Here is a 16,043-nt window from a genome sequence, read left to right on the forward strand (position 1 = left end):
AAAACTGCTTTTCTCTTTTTCAGAGTAGGTCTCTTTTAGAAATTTTCAGAGTTGACCCTTAAAAAAGTTAATGGGTCGACCAATTTAGATGCGTTACAAAGTTTCATAAAACTTTGATGAAGATACCTTGTTACGAAAGCGTCATTAAAAGTTGGTAAAAACTTTAACCTCTGTTACTTGGCCTTTTGATCACTGTGCGCTAAAATCTGATTACGGCATATCGGATAAAACAAAAATTATATAACCAACTACATACATTTATTATTTTTTCTATTCTTCAAAACAATTAATCACTACATTTATACCAATTATGGAACCTTCGATTGTGTTTTGGTAGTTATGGCTCTAATAGTTGTCCTTAAATCATGACTATACTTTGTTCTAATTGCGTTAGTAAAAACTACATGTTGTACTTTCCCTGCTTTTAAATAAATATAGATCCTATGGTTAACAAGCTGATAAATCTGTGGATGAGATAACGTTTTTTCATAACTTTAGTAACAGCTAACCTGCTAGTCTAGAAAGCATCGCACTCTACAATTAATTGTTATTTACACTTTACACAAACAATTTTCCACCTCAGTGAGCTCAACTTGAGAAGCTTCCACCGATAAATGCACGCTCCTTTCGACGAGATCGATACGGGTGAGCTGTAACCACAGCAAGCATCGACCACCATAAGACCCTAAATCGTTTGATCGTCGTACCCGTAGATGAGACTGATGTTGTCCGGCAGCGGATCCATTAGTTCAACTATTGGATCCGCTGGTTTTTGTCAATCGAGCACATCCTTCAGCTTGACGTACAGACAACAGGACAGGATCATACCGAACACCTGAATCACGCAAATACCCAACCCAATCGCACCCAGCAGGATCAGGTGGTGCCTCAGATCGTCTGCCATTTTGTAGATGCAGCCCTGTAGGTGAAAAACGAAGCGATAAATTAGTTCTCTAAACTCGGTGCGCGGTCCAATCTTGATGGACTTGATAAATACACACTCATCCGTATCACTTACCGTGTAGGGAATATTGCTGGGGCCATCACTGAGGCCACACTTTGGTGTCATGCTGATGCAGCACGAGTCCGGCACCCGGCGGCCTTCGGTCGGTCGGATGAGATCCTTTCGGCGAGACCGCAGCCACACACTGTAGCGCCAGTCTTCGAATCGAACCGCCCCACAGCAGCCAAACTGAAAAGAGGTGGAATTTTAAGTTGATTTAAGACTGTGTGCTGAACTGATTTTGGTCAGTCTACTATTAGAGTCGGTATATAAAATAACTATCTATGTGTATCTAGCTACCTCCTGTTGCATTCTGTCGATGGCTTCCGTTTGCCGCTCATTGACTCCGTACTGCTCCATGAAGGTGCTGTTCAGGCTGGTCTGAAGCTCGATTTCGATCTGTGTTTCGTACAGGTAAGCCAGCCCGCCGACGATTGCCTCCAGCAGAAAGACGAACAGCAGGATGAAGGTGTACTGAAAAGAGAGATGTGCACATGAAGAATGGATAGCTATTAGGGCGGATAAATGGCAAGCTAATGCGCCGGGAGGTATGCTTCTTCGGTGAGTTTATTGAATTATTGCGAGCTGCAGGTTCATGGTAGTTCATACCGCTGTGAATTTGTCGGATGGAAACATACGTGTGTATGCTAGCATTTGAGGGATGTTCAAAACTAAATATCATTGGTCGAGATGAGTCGTATGAATTAATCAGTATTAAATTATTATAGTACAGTTAAGGTCCGTTTTTATCAGCACCTTGATTATTTTATGTTGTCAAAATGAGGACATTGTCAAAATCGGGACATATTTTTTCTTCTTTTTAATGAATCGAAACTATTATAATATTCCTCTCACTAGATATAGCCTCATAACCCTCTCTGATTCATGGGGTCTACCACTGAAAACTTAAAATTTTGTTTGCATGTTTTGTAGAAAGCATTTACTCGAACTTGACTTGGTTCGTCTGTTGGAGACCTTCAAACAAATGTTCACGGGAGATTTAATAAACGTTTTTTGACAGATAAGTTTGATTGAAAATACGTTTTGCTTAGTTTTGATGTTATTTGCAAGTCTGATAGTACAACAGTCAATAGAGTATAAGAAATTGTTCCGTATAAAACAGCCAAACGGAAAAAAATACTTCATGAGTGTCTATGTAGAGTTTGTAGTAATCTAGTAGACTATGAAATGTATTGAGGTGAGATTGACATAATAAAACTGGATCATAACCATCTACACACCGAACCAGAGAAGACGTGTTTCCGTATCCCTACATTTGGCGACGAGGATAAAATAGTGGAGCTGAAAAGAGATGGCTTGGCCGATGGTTTGTATTATTGAATATAAAGTCCCAAATCCAAAGGTTTACCGTAAAAGAAAAGATATTGCGGGACCTGACGAATTAAACTTTGCAGGCTGACTCCCACAAAAAAAAGGAAAAGAAATATGAAAATTGTGGAACCTGGCAATATTTGCGGGCTGATTTCCATAGTTATGGAACCTGGCAATATTTGCAGGCTGATTTCCACAGATACAAAAAGTATGGAACCTGGCAAATTTGCAGGCTGATTTCCAAAGCTACAGAAATTATGGAAACTGGAAAATATTAAAAACTCAACAGAAACCGAGCAGAAGTCCTGTGAAGACAACATCTTGAAAGTGAACGCAAGAAATAAAATTATAAAATATTCCAGATGTCATCGATGCGATGGGCGTCATGATCCTAACACGTGCACAGCTAAATCGCTCAAATGTAATAGCTGCAATCGGATCGGTCATTTTGCGCGTTGTTGTTTCTTGAAACGCAAGAAATTCGAAAATCTGACGAAACATCAGCCAAATGAGTATCAACAAAAGCGGAAGCGATTTGTACGAGAAATTCAAGATGTCAGCGAATCAAATAAGGACAACGAAAAAGAAGTGTTTGATCTATTTCATCTTGGTGCCAAGAAGCGCTCCGTAAAGGCAAGTGTAGGAGGAGTATCTATAATGCTAATCATCGATACTGGAGCAGATGAGGACGTTCTAAGTGAGGCGGATTGGAAGTTATTAAAACAAATAGGATTTGAAGCGTACTCGACGAAAAAAGGCAGCAATAAGGTTTTTAACGCCTATGGATCTAATAAGCCGCTACATGTACTAGGAGAGGTCGAAACGGAGGTTTCATTCAACAACAAGTGTGCAGATACCACGTTCTATGTTATACAAGGCGGAAAATGTTCTCTACTATCTGGGGATACTGCGATAAAATTGGGGCTAGTCCAATTTGTGCAAACTCTGAACAATGAGATTTTCCCCTGTATCAGTGGTAAGGATTAGTGCTGCTTAGTCAATCTGATTACTATTTCAATTTACTTTAATATAATATTTACTCTGAGATTAAATGCTGATGTTTTATTCATACAGGGATTGAGGCAAACATAAAAATTGATAAAAGTATCCCCCAGTTCGCCAAAGTTTGAGACGCATCCCATTTCCCCTTGAAGAGTTGACATTAAAAAAACTGAAAGAGCTTGAGCAGTAAGATATCATTGAGCGCGTAAATGAAGCATCTGAGTGGGTGTCACCAATGCTAGTAAAACGAAAGAGCTTAGATGAGGTTAGAATTATTATTGACTTGCGGGAAGCAAACAAAGCTGTTATTCGAGAAGTGCATCCACTTCCTACATTAGAGCAAATGATACAGAAAATTGGTGGAAACAATATATTCACAAAACTAGACATTAGACAAGCTTTTCAACAAGTTTTGTTGAAAAAGGAATGTCGGTATATTACCACCTTCATATCTCCGCTGGGCTTGATGCGCTACAAACGACTCATGTTTGGCCTCTCAGCAGCTCCAGAACTTTTTCAGAAAGTGATGGAGACGATTTTCGCCGAGTTCCCGTGGCTCATTATATTCATTGACGATATTCTGATTTGCGCCAAAGACGAAAATGAGCTTGCTCATAAAACTAACATGATATACAAGCGATTGCAAGAATACAACGTGCTTATAAATTTTGAAAAAGTCGAGAAAAACATTAAGGAAATTGATTTTGTTGGATATCATATCTCCAGTAAAGGAATATCCGTATCTCGTGAAAAATTGGCAGCAATTGAACGTTTAGAACCTCCCAGGTCATCGGAAGAAGTAAGAAGTTTCCTGGGATTAGTCAATTTTGTACATCGACATATACCTGACATGGCTACAATAACACATTCTCTCAACTTACTGACTCGTAAAGGAACACCATTCATTTGGAAACCAATCCATCAAGAAGCCTTCAATCAAATCAAATCTATTTTACTAGAACGGAAAACTCTTGGGTTTTATCATCCGAATGATGAAACATTCGTGATAGCAGATGGGAGCCCAGTAGGTTTAGGCGCTGTTTTAATTCAACGAGGAAAAGATAAACAAAATCGAATTATTTGCTACGCTTCGAAGACTTTAACACAAGTCGAACAAAAATATGCACAAACCGAACGTGAAGCATTAGCCTTGGTGTGGGCCTGTGAAAAATTCTATTACTACCTTTATGGAAATTTTTTCTGGTTAATAACTGATCACAAACCCTTAGTCGTTATATTCGGCGAACGATTGAAACCTTCTCCCCGTATAGAGCGCTGGAAATTACGGTTAATGTCCTATGATTTTAAAATTATCTACCGACCAGGGAAAGGAAATATTGCAGATCCCCTTTCACGCTTGTGTCAATCCATTCCTGACCACGGCACAAGTTTTGACGAGGAAGTTGAAAGAATTGTTAGAATGGTAGCTGTTGATGTGTGTCCAATAGCAATATCTTTAGATGAAATAATAACTGCTACTAAAGAGGATGATGAATTGCAAGAGCTTATTCGTTGGTTACCCTACAGTCCACGACGCTGGCCGAAAACATTAATCAGATACAAGAAGTTGGCTGAAAGCCTCACGAGTGATGAAACAGTAGTCATGAAAGCACAACGAATCATCATACCTAGATCGCTACAGAAACGTACTTTACATCTAGCACATGATCCTCACCTTGGAATATCTTCAATGAAACGTCGACTAAGAGCGAAAGTATGGTGGACAGGAATGGACCAGATGATAGAAGAATTCGTCCAGTGCTGTTCAGGTTGCATTCTGGTGTCTGAACCCAACATCCAACCAATTTCCAGAATTGAAATGCCAAACAAACCTTGGAAAAAGATCGCGATAGACTTCACAGAAGTTCCAGGAGGTCACCATCTATTAGTAATTACCGACTATTTCTCAAGATACATTGAAGTTGTAATCATGGCTTCAATGACAGCCAAAATCACGATTGTAAAATTAAGAGAAATCTTTGCACGATTTGGCTACCCAACAGAAATAGTGTGCGACAATGGTCAACCATTCTCTTCAGAAGATTTTTCAAAGTTTTGTTTTTCAAATGGAATAACTATTAAACACACAGTTCCATACGCTCCTTTTCAAAATGGACTAGTGGAAAGGCAAAATCGTACAATACTTAAAACAATAAAAATAAGTGTAACAATGGGACGTGATTGGAAGACGGACCTTCAAGACTTTTTACACGCGTATCGGGCAACACCACATACAACTACGAATTATTCGCCTTCCGAGCTTATGTTTGGATGGAACATTCGGGACAAACTACCTGAAATAAAGCGAACGGTAGATATAAAGAAAGCAAAAGAAAATGACGAGCGTTCAAAGGAAAAAGGAAGAAAATATACAAACATGAAAAAAGGAGCGAAACCATGTAACACTGATATAGGAGATCACGTTATTGTAAAGAACTTAATAAAAAAGAACAAACTAACTACCACATTCAATCCAGAAGAACACGTTGTTATACAACGAGAAGGGACAAGATTATACCTCAAGAACTTAGAAACTGGTGTTATTACAAATCGTCACGTTAATCATACGAAGCGGGTTGTTAACAATAACCCATTAATAAATACTGCACATGGTATCATTTTAAATATTTTAATCACTTAAAACAAATAAATTCCAGATCGAATTAACTTACATTAATTCTTCCAGAAAAAGTTTCAAACCCTGAAAACAATCATAAGGCAGAAATGGTACGCGAACCATTAAATATCGAAAAATTTAACGAATCAAGATTACCAGAAACTAGTGGAAAAAAATTACAATCTGGATCAAGCCAGAAACGACCACACCCGTTCAGCGAAAGAAGAAGCAAGCGCAAAATTTGCATCCCTTCATATCTTAATAATTATCATTGTAATTAAATAGGTAAAAGAAATAATTAAATTAGAAATTAGTGAATCATATACTATTAAAAGATGGGAGAGATTGTAGTAATCTAGTAGACTATGAAATGTATTGAGGTGAGATTGACATAATAAAACTGGATCATAACCATCTACACACCGAACCAGAGAAGACGTGTTTCCGTATCCCTACAGAGTTTTGGATGTCTTTTTAATAAAACTGTATACCAATCAGTGAGGCCACTTTTACAAGAGGTCAGAACCGCAGATTTTGAGTATAACCCACCAATATCCGGAATTTTTTGAGGAATTCTGTCTTGAATTTAGAATTTTTGTATTTGTTCCAAGATGCTGTAGTAATTCATTTGAAACTAGTTTCGCTTTCTTCAGTTAATAAAGGACTGAATTGGAGCTTTAGGGCGTTTTTTTCAGTAACTTATATAATACTTTGCAGTTCTACATCAAGAAAAGTTATTATTATGTCTTTGGATCCGGAATCCGTTTTTCTGTCTTTACTGGACACATTAAGAAACAACATATTTTTGAACAAGATTTTCTCTTGTTCAGTTACGATTCTTGTGTAGTGTATAATTGAAAAAAGCACGTTTTTATTAGATTCGCACATTATTCTTTACATACAAAAGAACGTACTCCGTCTATATTTTGCCGGAGAGCGAAGAGATCCCGTCTTTCAAAGATATCATTAGGACTCGTATGAAATCTTCTGATTGGAATATGACAGTACGACATTCTGACCACGTCCAAATAACGTGCTCGATGTCTTGGTTAACTTTGCCACAAACGCATAGTTTACTACCAGTGAGCCCGATACAAAATAACCTACAGTGATTGAACGTGATCCTGGACATCACGCGATTGAAATCAAGAGCTGCTTTCATCTTCGTCAACCATGCTTTCGATGATACCTTAGAGATAATGAAATGTAACCACTGTCCCATCAGCTAATTCTGCGACATAGGGCATAGGTTAATTCAGGATCATAGCACCTATAGAAATCGGATAAATTGTTGTTAATGAGGCCTAAATTAGAAGGCTTTTCTATGCGTGATCTTGAACGAACATTTTATCGCAGTCAACGTGGCCATATTTGTTTGTACAAATGTTTGGGATTTCTCGCGAACGTAGAAGATGCACCGTTATTTTATGTAACTTTTGTAATGGCAAACATCAGATTGTCTAATTTACTGAGCCCTTCGGCTCTCTTGTACCAGTTAGTACCACTTTATCGTTGGGCTCCGGATTTGTTCGCGAACTACTAGGTCTAGTCCCCGACGATAGACCTAGCCTACTCCGACGGAGAGCTTCCCGGCGAGAAAAGTTCTACCGCAACCGAGCCAACTAGCCAGGTGCCGAGGTTTTCCGCTAAAGCAGGGTGAGAGTTTCTGGCAAAAAAAGCTCTCCCGATACCGATGCTTCCTTGGTTTTAGTAATATTTCTATCGGGCTAACCGGTAGGGTACTGTGGTCAGTCTGGTGACTGCGGGTGGAGCATAGTGTCCGGTTTGCTGTGCCCCCGACAACCCACACCCGGCGCTCTGTCGTGGTCTACTCGACTAGTGTCTGAAGGTGGATCTGGCCTACTCCTCGCGGTGTTTGCTCTCTCGAAACTGTTGCTCGCTGTTCATCACGCCACTTCCGCTGTAAGTCGGTCATGATCTGCGTCACCACTCTGTCGACCGAGTTCCGCGTGTTTACGTAGGTTGGCATTCTGTAGAGCCACCCTACGTAAACCGGGTTGATGTTCAGTTCTGCCGTTGCGAGCATCTTCTTGCGCGTCGCTTCGAATCTCGGACATTCGAAGACCACATGCTCCGGTGTCTCTTCGATGTTCTTACGCTCACACTTACTGCGTCAGTTGGAAGTTTACCTCTCCATGCTTTCTATTGACCCACGTCGACAGGTTTGGGATGAGCCGATAGCTCAACCTTTTTAACGGAACGGGGAGAGAGGGGGGAGGGTTGTTGACAACGTACTCAAACGAATACAGCCTTCAAATAGGCGCCAGGTTTGCCGTAAAGTAGCGAGGTTTGTTGTTTTAAGGTGATCCCATACCCGACTGGGTGGAACTAGACAGAAATTGGGATCAAAGCGATTGCTCGGCATTTTAGAGCAGTTTAATTGCTTTTTATTACTACGGTAGAGTTAAGCTGTAAATTGTTCACGGTTGAGAACGATTTTGTCAGTTTAATCAGGTGTAGTATTTCACTTCCCCGACTAAGTGCTAAGAATATACAAGCACCAGCTACTCTCGCTGTGGAGGATAAGTGGAACGAGCATTGCTCTCCTCCACATCTAACAGGAAAAGGCAGCAAAGGCAGCGGTATCGCATGGGAAGCACTTTGTGTTGTCGGTTATTCATCACCAGAGGTCGCAACAAAGGGGCAAAATTCACCTTTCAAGCCAACAGTTAAGGGTCGCTGCAGGAGTAGCAACAACACCGGAAGAAATCGTGTGCCAGTTGGATTAGAACAAATCTGCCATACCGTCGCTGTTGTGCTATCTTATGACACACGCCATTTTGGGGAAAACTGAGTTGGATATTCCACATCACTTGTCTAAAAAATCTCTACAAAGTGGTGTTTTCAGAATTTCGAAATTCTGCTTGGTTACTGAGATATAGCGAGAAACGTGCTGAGGAATTTTTAGGTTTTTACTTCAAATGTCTGTGTCTGGGGATTGGCTCAAGTTATCTTGATGCATAAGATGTTTTTATGTGTAAAACTATCTGAGAAACACAATGGCATAATCATTTTCAAAACAAAATTAAACGAATTGCGAGAAAAGTGCAGTTTAAGTTTTAATCTGTAAATATACCATATTTGGCAACAATGTATCCACAAATAACTATTTTTGCAACATTCCCTGACTTATCTCCTTCAAAATGCATCTCACCGACTGTTTATAAACCAAATGAAGCGAAAGATATAAATAAAAGTTAATAATTGATGATTTTTTTCTATGTAAAATTTTCCATGCACGATTATGACACGCCATACAAATTTTGTCATCAATACACACCTATGACACCCTACTTTTGTTTACATTAGTAAGTACATAGTAAAAACTCGCAACATAGTCAACCGATTTTCCCTATATTTGAGAGATCAATATAGAATAGGTAAAAGCATCAATTGTCTTCTTTGAATTGTTTATGCAATTTATAAGTTTCAAGATATTCAATCTCAAACTTTAAAAATCGCTTTTCTCGAAATGTGCCAAATGGCGCTTGTCATAAGATAGCACAACAGCGACAATACCTTGGTGCAGCTGGTGATAGGCAGCACTAACAGTGAAGTGATTTGGTATTGAAATTGAAATTATGCTTCTTCCCACCAAACCCGGAGAAATTGATGTAAAACCCGGAGGCCCGGAGATCGCTCCCGAAAACCGGAGTCTCCGGGTCAAACCCGGAGAGGTGGCAACCCTACACAGGTTAGTCGGAAAAGTTTGTTCTAGCTTATATGTCTGTTCTCTGTGATTTTACTGTAAGAGCCGATCTTTTCTGATTTGGGTCTTTAACCATAAATTTCGAGCGATCCTGAGACCACATTCACAGGTTTTTTGAACAAAGATTCATTTTTACAGATGATAGATTTTTGGCATTTTGATTTTAATTTCACAGATTTTTTGGAAATATTGTGATTTTTCACAGATTTTTTGGAAATTTAACCTTCCGGGAGTCGCGCTAGTACACTGAGTGCACGCTGCTCTGAAAATCTAGCGAAATCGTCTTAGCGCACCAGCGGAAGCTCATTCAGTGGGTTAATTGCGCGACTTCCTGAAGGGTTTCACAGATTTTTTTTCGGGTTTGGTCATCACAGATGGCAAAAAGATTGAATTCCTTGACGGGCCCTTCATTTTTTGCCATCACGACTCGGTACGAGTAGTTCCAGGGATTGGCGTCTACTTCTCAGCACAGATCCTTGTGGCAATCTGACTTGCTAAGCCTGATCTCCTGTTTTAAAACGGCCCTAGCTTCCCGAAACGCTGCCTTGCGCTCTTCTCCATCGGGCTCCAACATTGCTCTTTGAGCCCGCTTTCTGGCTTTGAGACAAGCAACTTGTAGCGTACTAAGCGTCTCGTTCCACCAGTAAGCTGGACGCCGTTTATTGCGTGGTTTCAGTTTTCGTGGCATTGTGGCGTCTCAAGCCGTTCTTATCTGCTTATCTGACAAACTGTAACAAGATTGACACACCCTTCTCACACCAACCATCAAGCAGTACCTTAACAAGCATTGTAAATTGCATAACGCATTTGGCTAGATCGTATCATTGGAAGGAGATTATCTGCCCCTTCGAAATGCACATAAATGACTCTGTTTAAGGATCCGCTGCATTTTAGGCCTTCATACATGTATGCGAACTTTACTGTGATTAAAAATATTCCTAATAGCGTTTTCAAATTTTGCAGCTTTAGAGGATACTACATTTACCGCAAAGGATTTCCAGTCACTATATTGATAAGTTACTTATTTGTTCATTTTTCTATATATTCACATTTGTTTTCTATGTAAATATTTTCTTATTATATATTTACCACTTTTTTCAACATTTAAATTGGGAATTGGGAGGGACCATCAAGGCACCCGATGGAAGTGGCATGGACTAGGAGAGTGGAAATGCCAACTCCTGGTTGATAACATGTCGCGGACAGAGGGAAGGCTCTTCTCCCCATCTATTGGGGCTGTTCACCAGTAAGATGGCTTTCATTATGATTGGCTCTCATGATCTAGCCTCTGGAAGTAAACTCTTAGTCTCCCAGTGGCACGTGTCGGCTACCTTGTTGACCGGCCAGTTTACTCCTTTTTGGCTCTTGATACAGCTATACATACAACTAACGATTGAAAGAAACCAGTGAATAATGATTGATCAAGTCGTATTGGGAGGCCAGGCCATTGCATGAACGTTGGTTCTGCTACAATAGATGGTAGTATCATATCATATCATTGTGGCGTCTCAAGCCGTCACAATTTATGTTTTCGTTACTTCGCTAGAGCTTCCTGCAGAATACACCCTCTTGTGTTGGATACTCTACTGCCCCACTCTACAACCCAGGTGTTGAAGTTACCGCCAATGACTACTGGCTTTCGGTCGATCAACTACTCAGTTAATTACTCTAGCATTATGTTGAACTGCTCCACTGTTCACCTTGGAGGAGCGTAACAGCTTCACACGAAGATACCATTGATTTTGGCGATCACGAATCTTCGTATAAACGTTCTACCACTTCTTCAATGGAGAACCTGCCCATAACTTGTATCACACCCATTTCCGATCTATCCACCACCTAGCTATTGTTCTCAGGGGGACTTGATTCGGTTCTGCAATCAAAGCGATGTCATTCATAGTTTCTGTTGTAGACAGCCACAACAGTTGCTGTGCGGTGTTACAGTGATTCAGATTTATCTGTGTTATCGCATCCCCTGTCAAATATCCAATGCCCAAACACTTGAAGCATTTCTACGATTGTTTATTAACTCGTGGACAGCTCTCAATGGGTTACCGGTAAACGAATCATCGCTGTCTGAGTTTCTCTGTATCCCTTCCTTAACCGGATCGTCATGTACACCTCGCCCAGGTTACACTGCAGCTTCAGTGCACTTTCGTTCTTCGTTCCACTTTTGCTGTTTCCCGTGTTTCTTCTTCCGACCTACAACGGTACTTCAGCTTTCTCCCTGTTGAGTGACGTCATTTCATTCGGCTACGACAGCGTCCTCGAGCGTCTGTTTCTTGGCCCCGCCTGGTCTTTCGTCTCCTGGCGAGGTTCTTGTCCTCTTTGGAGTCACAGAAACTGGCGTGTTCTCTAATCTGCTTCTCCTTCCCCTGCTTCGGAGGGGCTAGGCAGATAATAGCCTTGGCCGACTCTAATGCGTGCTCAGCTACTTCAACCCTCCGCGCTGCCGTGTCGTTGCCGTGGTTGACTATATCAGGTGCAAGTGGTGCCGAATTCACAGCCTTCGCCAAAATTCAGAAAATCTTTTTAGAATGTTGATAAAATTGGCGAAACTTATCAATCAACTTCTGTTTTAAGAATTAACCTTGCGTTCAAGGCAAATAGAAGGCTCATTAGTACCACTACAAATATTTTCAAACAAAAATCGCAAATATAAGTTCTAGTTATACAAAAAACTTTTTGGAAACATTACAGCGAAATTTAGTTAGCAGTTGGTGCGGTGTGTACGCGTCGGTTAATGTCTCAATCTTTAACTCATTCATGCCCATGTTGTTTGTGGACAACAACGTTTTTAAACGTTTTGATTGAGGCGAGATTTGCTCACAAAAACAAGTATGGCTCATTAAAGTGATTGTTGTCATTAATTTGAGTACTAAGTGCTGCCAGGGACAGTTTACATTAACGACCGAAAATGATTTTTTCATATATCATCGTTATGGTGCAATATTATTGAAAACTGATAAAACTTATCAATTTAGACCGTCGTTGGCTACGTTTTCCACGTAATTGGACTATTGCAATTATTCTAGGAGAATTGTATTGAGCATTACAAGGTACAACATTTATCAGCTTCTAATACTGCCATAGAAGTACCTATCTTTATGAAAATAGGCTTTTCGTGTTTCTTGATCCCACCGTTTGCAAGGAAAAATAGTTTTGACACTCTACATGCACTAGAAAAAAGTTGGGCATGAAAGGGTTAAACTGGTACTGTCACGAGTCACATATCCACTGACAGCACGAAACGCTAACGGCAACGGTACACTGGGGTACAAATAAACTCAACGCCAACTTTGACTCCTGCTTCCGCGAAGGCCAAGGCTTTCTATTACTGTGAGCTCTAAATTGAATTATCGTTAGGGTCTCAGATCGGTACATGCCGAATTCTCGTTCTCACACTACTCCAAAGATGGCGTGAGGTACACTTGTACCCCAGTGTAACGTTCTAGGGTTAAAAAGACAGTTTCCGTGGAGTACCTAAATTTGACAAGTATGTTCCAGTATTTTTTTTGTTTGTTTAGTGACAAAGATGCGTCCAAGACGGGCACTGTGAGTAAGATGGACAAATTGCGTTTCTCAAAAAATAAAAAAAAAATCATATAAATGGTACTGATACTAAATGATTTTTGTAAGATTTCAAATGATTCTGAAAGAAAATACGCTAATGGATATAATTTTCTGATACCAGAAAATAACGATTCAAACCTGAATCTGCTTACCTCGGAAAATATTTTTAGGTTGACATGATGCACTTGATTGCTTACAAAAACAGAAATTTCAATGAGTCGTTCATGATTTAGGAACATTTTTAAAATTTGTATCAGGCTGGGTACGACGAACGGGAACTGGTGGTAAAATGAACATGTTAAGCAAAGTCATTATTTTCTAACTAATAAGTGATTGAGATACTACATTGCGAAATGTCCTGCACGTATGCAATGTGAAGGGTTGGAAAGCATTTTCGGAGAAATGCTGATGTCCTAACGGATCATGAGCATTGCATACACACAGGGCATTTTGTAGACAAAAAACTTGTCACGGAAAAATTGTATTTTCATGACGTAATATTCACCAATTTACAATCCTGTGACATCGAAACATATCTACAAACTTGGGGTTATCCATGGGTGATTAAACTTGTAGAGTCTTTTGGAGAAAAGTGAAGATATAGCAACTTGAGGTTTGCGTTGCGACTAATTTTGAGGCTTGGTACTTGGAGTGGCGAGATGCCCCCAATACAACCTGTTCATTTTACCCCCCAAGACATTTTATTTTCAAACAGCCGTTCAATTTGAGCCATTTTGTCCTGATCCCCACTTATTGTGGTGAAATATCTGCAAGAGGTTCAATTACTACGATGTAACACCATTTTCAGAATAAAATCAAAATTTCACCTCAAAAGACCTTATATTCTACATGCCGAATTTAACATCAGCGACAGACATGAATGCCGATTTTGGTTTTTATCTTATTTATTTCACATTCGACAGCTTTTTATCGAAAGAAATGGTTTCAATATTATTTGAATACTTTATAGGTCAGGTTTCTGTGAAGTTTGTTCTAAATTTAACAAACATTGACTAGATTTGGCTACCTGTTAATTTTACTTGTCCATTTTACCCACAGTTCCTCTACGGTAGGAAAAGATTTACATATTTTTTACGCGAATACAAAGCAGAATGCTGTCAAATTGCATACCCTTGGGCTATTTTTTTTAATATCCTTAGATTGTGATGTACCGTCAGAAAACAAAATTTATTCGTCGAGAAGCGCGTCACTCCCCTAGTAACAATTGAGGTTTTATGATGCTCCTGAAGTCCTTCTTAAAACTAATAACGAGCTTGTAGTAGGGTGGGTGCTCCTATAGTTGAGGTGTACCAATAGTTGCAGTAGTGGGTTATACGCCTAACTAAGGTACCAACCACCAACAAATATTTTTTTATTTGATTCATCGCACTAAAATTATGCGACAATAAAACTGTTATTCTTGAAATTTGCTCAAATCACTATTGAAAAAAATGATTTTCTTAGAATTTTGAGCTCCCTTGCACCTATAGTTGATATAGTGTACCTATAGTTGCAGGTCCCATAAGAAAGCAATGGGATTTGCAACAATAGGAACCGAAATTAGCGATTGCACCACTATTGGTACATGTGTTCCTATAGTGGTACAAGCGGTTTTGGATAGATAAATTGGCTATTAAACCTTCTTTATATTTTTCCTATGAAGTAGAGACTGAAAGCTTTCGTTTAATGTATTAACATTGCCCATAGATCTATTCATCGATTTTTTATCAAACATTTTTCTTAAGTATGCGACTATTGGTACACCCACCCTATGCATTAGAACTAGAAATGCTACGGATAGATAAGGCGGTAGAGCTAGATACTGCCTTTGTTGGCTGAATTTGCACCGGTGTTCGTAGAATCGATAAAGGCGAAAACAAGAGGCCGGCTTGAAGAAACTATCGAACGAGCTTGTTCTTCAGTATCGATTAGAATAAATGGATAAACAAATCTATAAAGTAAACAATTAGAAAAATCGAGTAAGATCAAAAACTGACCTAAAACAGACAGGAAACAAGAAAATTATGTTGAATGATGCGGAACAGAAATTTTACGAATTATAGGCTGGTATCGATAATCCGCCTATATCGGAAAAATCGTGTAATTAAACTACAATTTTCAACATAATAATGATAAACCATTACCCAGCTCTGCCAGCACGTCAACGCCTGTGGTTACACCGAGTACATAACGTACGAGTGGTACCAGTACCAGCACACCAACGGTAAGGAAACTTTTTCCATAAATTTTAGTATTCTTCTAAAGCTTATCGATAGAAAAAGAGGAACCCATTGAAAATAACACTAGGCCATCGACGTCTTAAACCTAGCGAAATAATTTTGTATAGTTTTTCTTTTTTTTCAGATCTCGCAAGGTGAATTATTAGGGCTACAAAATACGGTACTGTGAGAACAACTGAATTTAAAAGTTGGATTTGATACCAATTCGCTGCCAGTTAGACGTTATATCCAAACTAGCGCCAGTTGGATACTAAATCCAAACAGTTCACACAACGTGTGTAAACGCCTTAAGCAACTGGATGGTACCAAGTGATGTCTCGGTTAGCCAAGCACATAAGGCTAAACTTGCCATAGTCTGATGCTCAACGAACGTATATTAACCATACGAAATACAGTTGAAAAAGGGCGGACTGTTTGAAAACTAATGCGAGTTAATGCGAGCCTCCCCTACTATCAAGCTTCCAGTTTTCTTCATAATCGAACAGTTTTGATGAGATTGACCAGCCTCGGCTCTTACTTCATAACTTTATTGCTGTCCCCGTGTCG

General features: G+C 39.6%; 1 protein-coding gene across 1 annotated transcript in view; it reads right to left on the reverse strand.

Moving 5' to 3' along the window:
* Positions 1-254: 254 nt before the first annotated feature.
* LOC131690864 (CD151 antigen-like) overlaps positions 255-16,043 on the reverse strand; it is a 185,851-nt gene continuing 170,062 nt past the window's right edge. Inside the window, exons 4-6 of the mRNA XM_058976937.1 lie at positions 1,304-1,477; positions 1,019-1,192; positions 255-919 (exon numbers count right to left, since the gene is read on the reverse strand). Of these exons, the coding sequence (XP_058832920.1) occupies positions 776-919; positions 1,019-1,192; positions 1,304-1,477 (492 nt within the window). The 3' untranslated portion in view covers positions 255-775. The remainder of the gene's footprint in view (positions 920-1,018; positions 1,193-1,303; positions 1,478-16,043) is intronic.

The sequence above is a fragment of the Topomyia yanbarensis genome, chromosome 3 (assembly GCF_030247195.1).
Source record: "Topomyia yanbarensis strain Yona2022 chromosome 3, ASM3024719v1, whole genome shotgun sequence".
In the NCBI taxonomy this organism is placed as follows: Eukaryota; Metazoa; Arthropoda; class Insecta; order Diptera; family Culicidae; genus Topomyia; species Topomyia yanbarensis.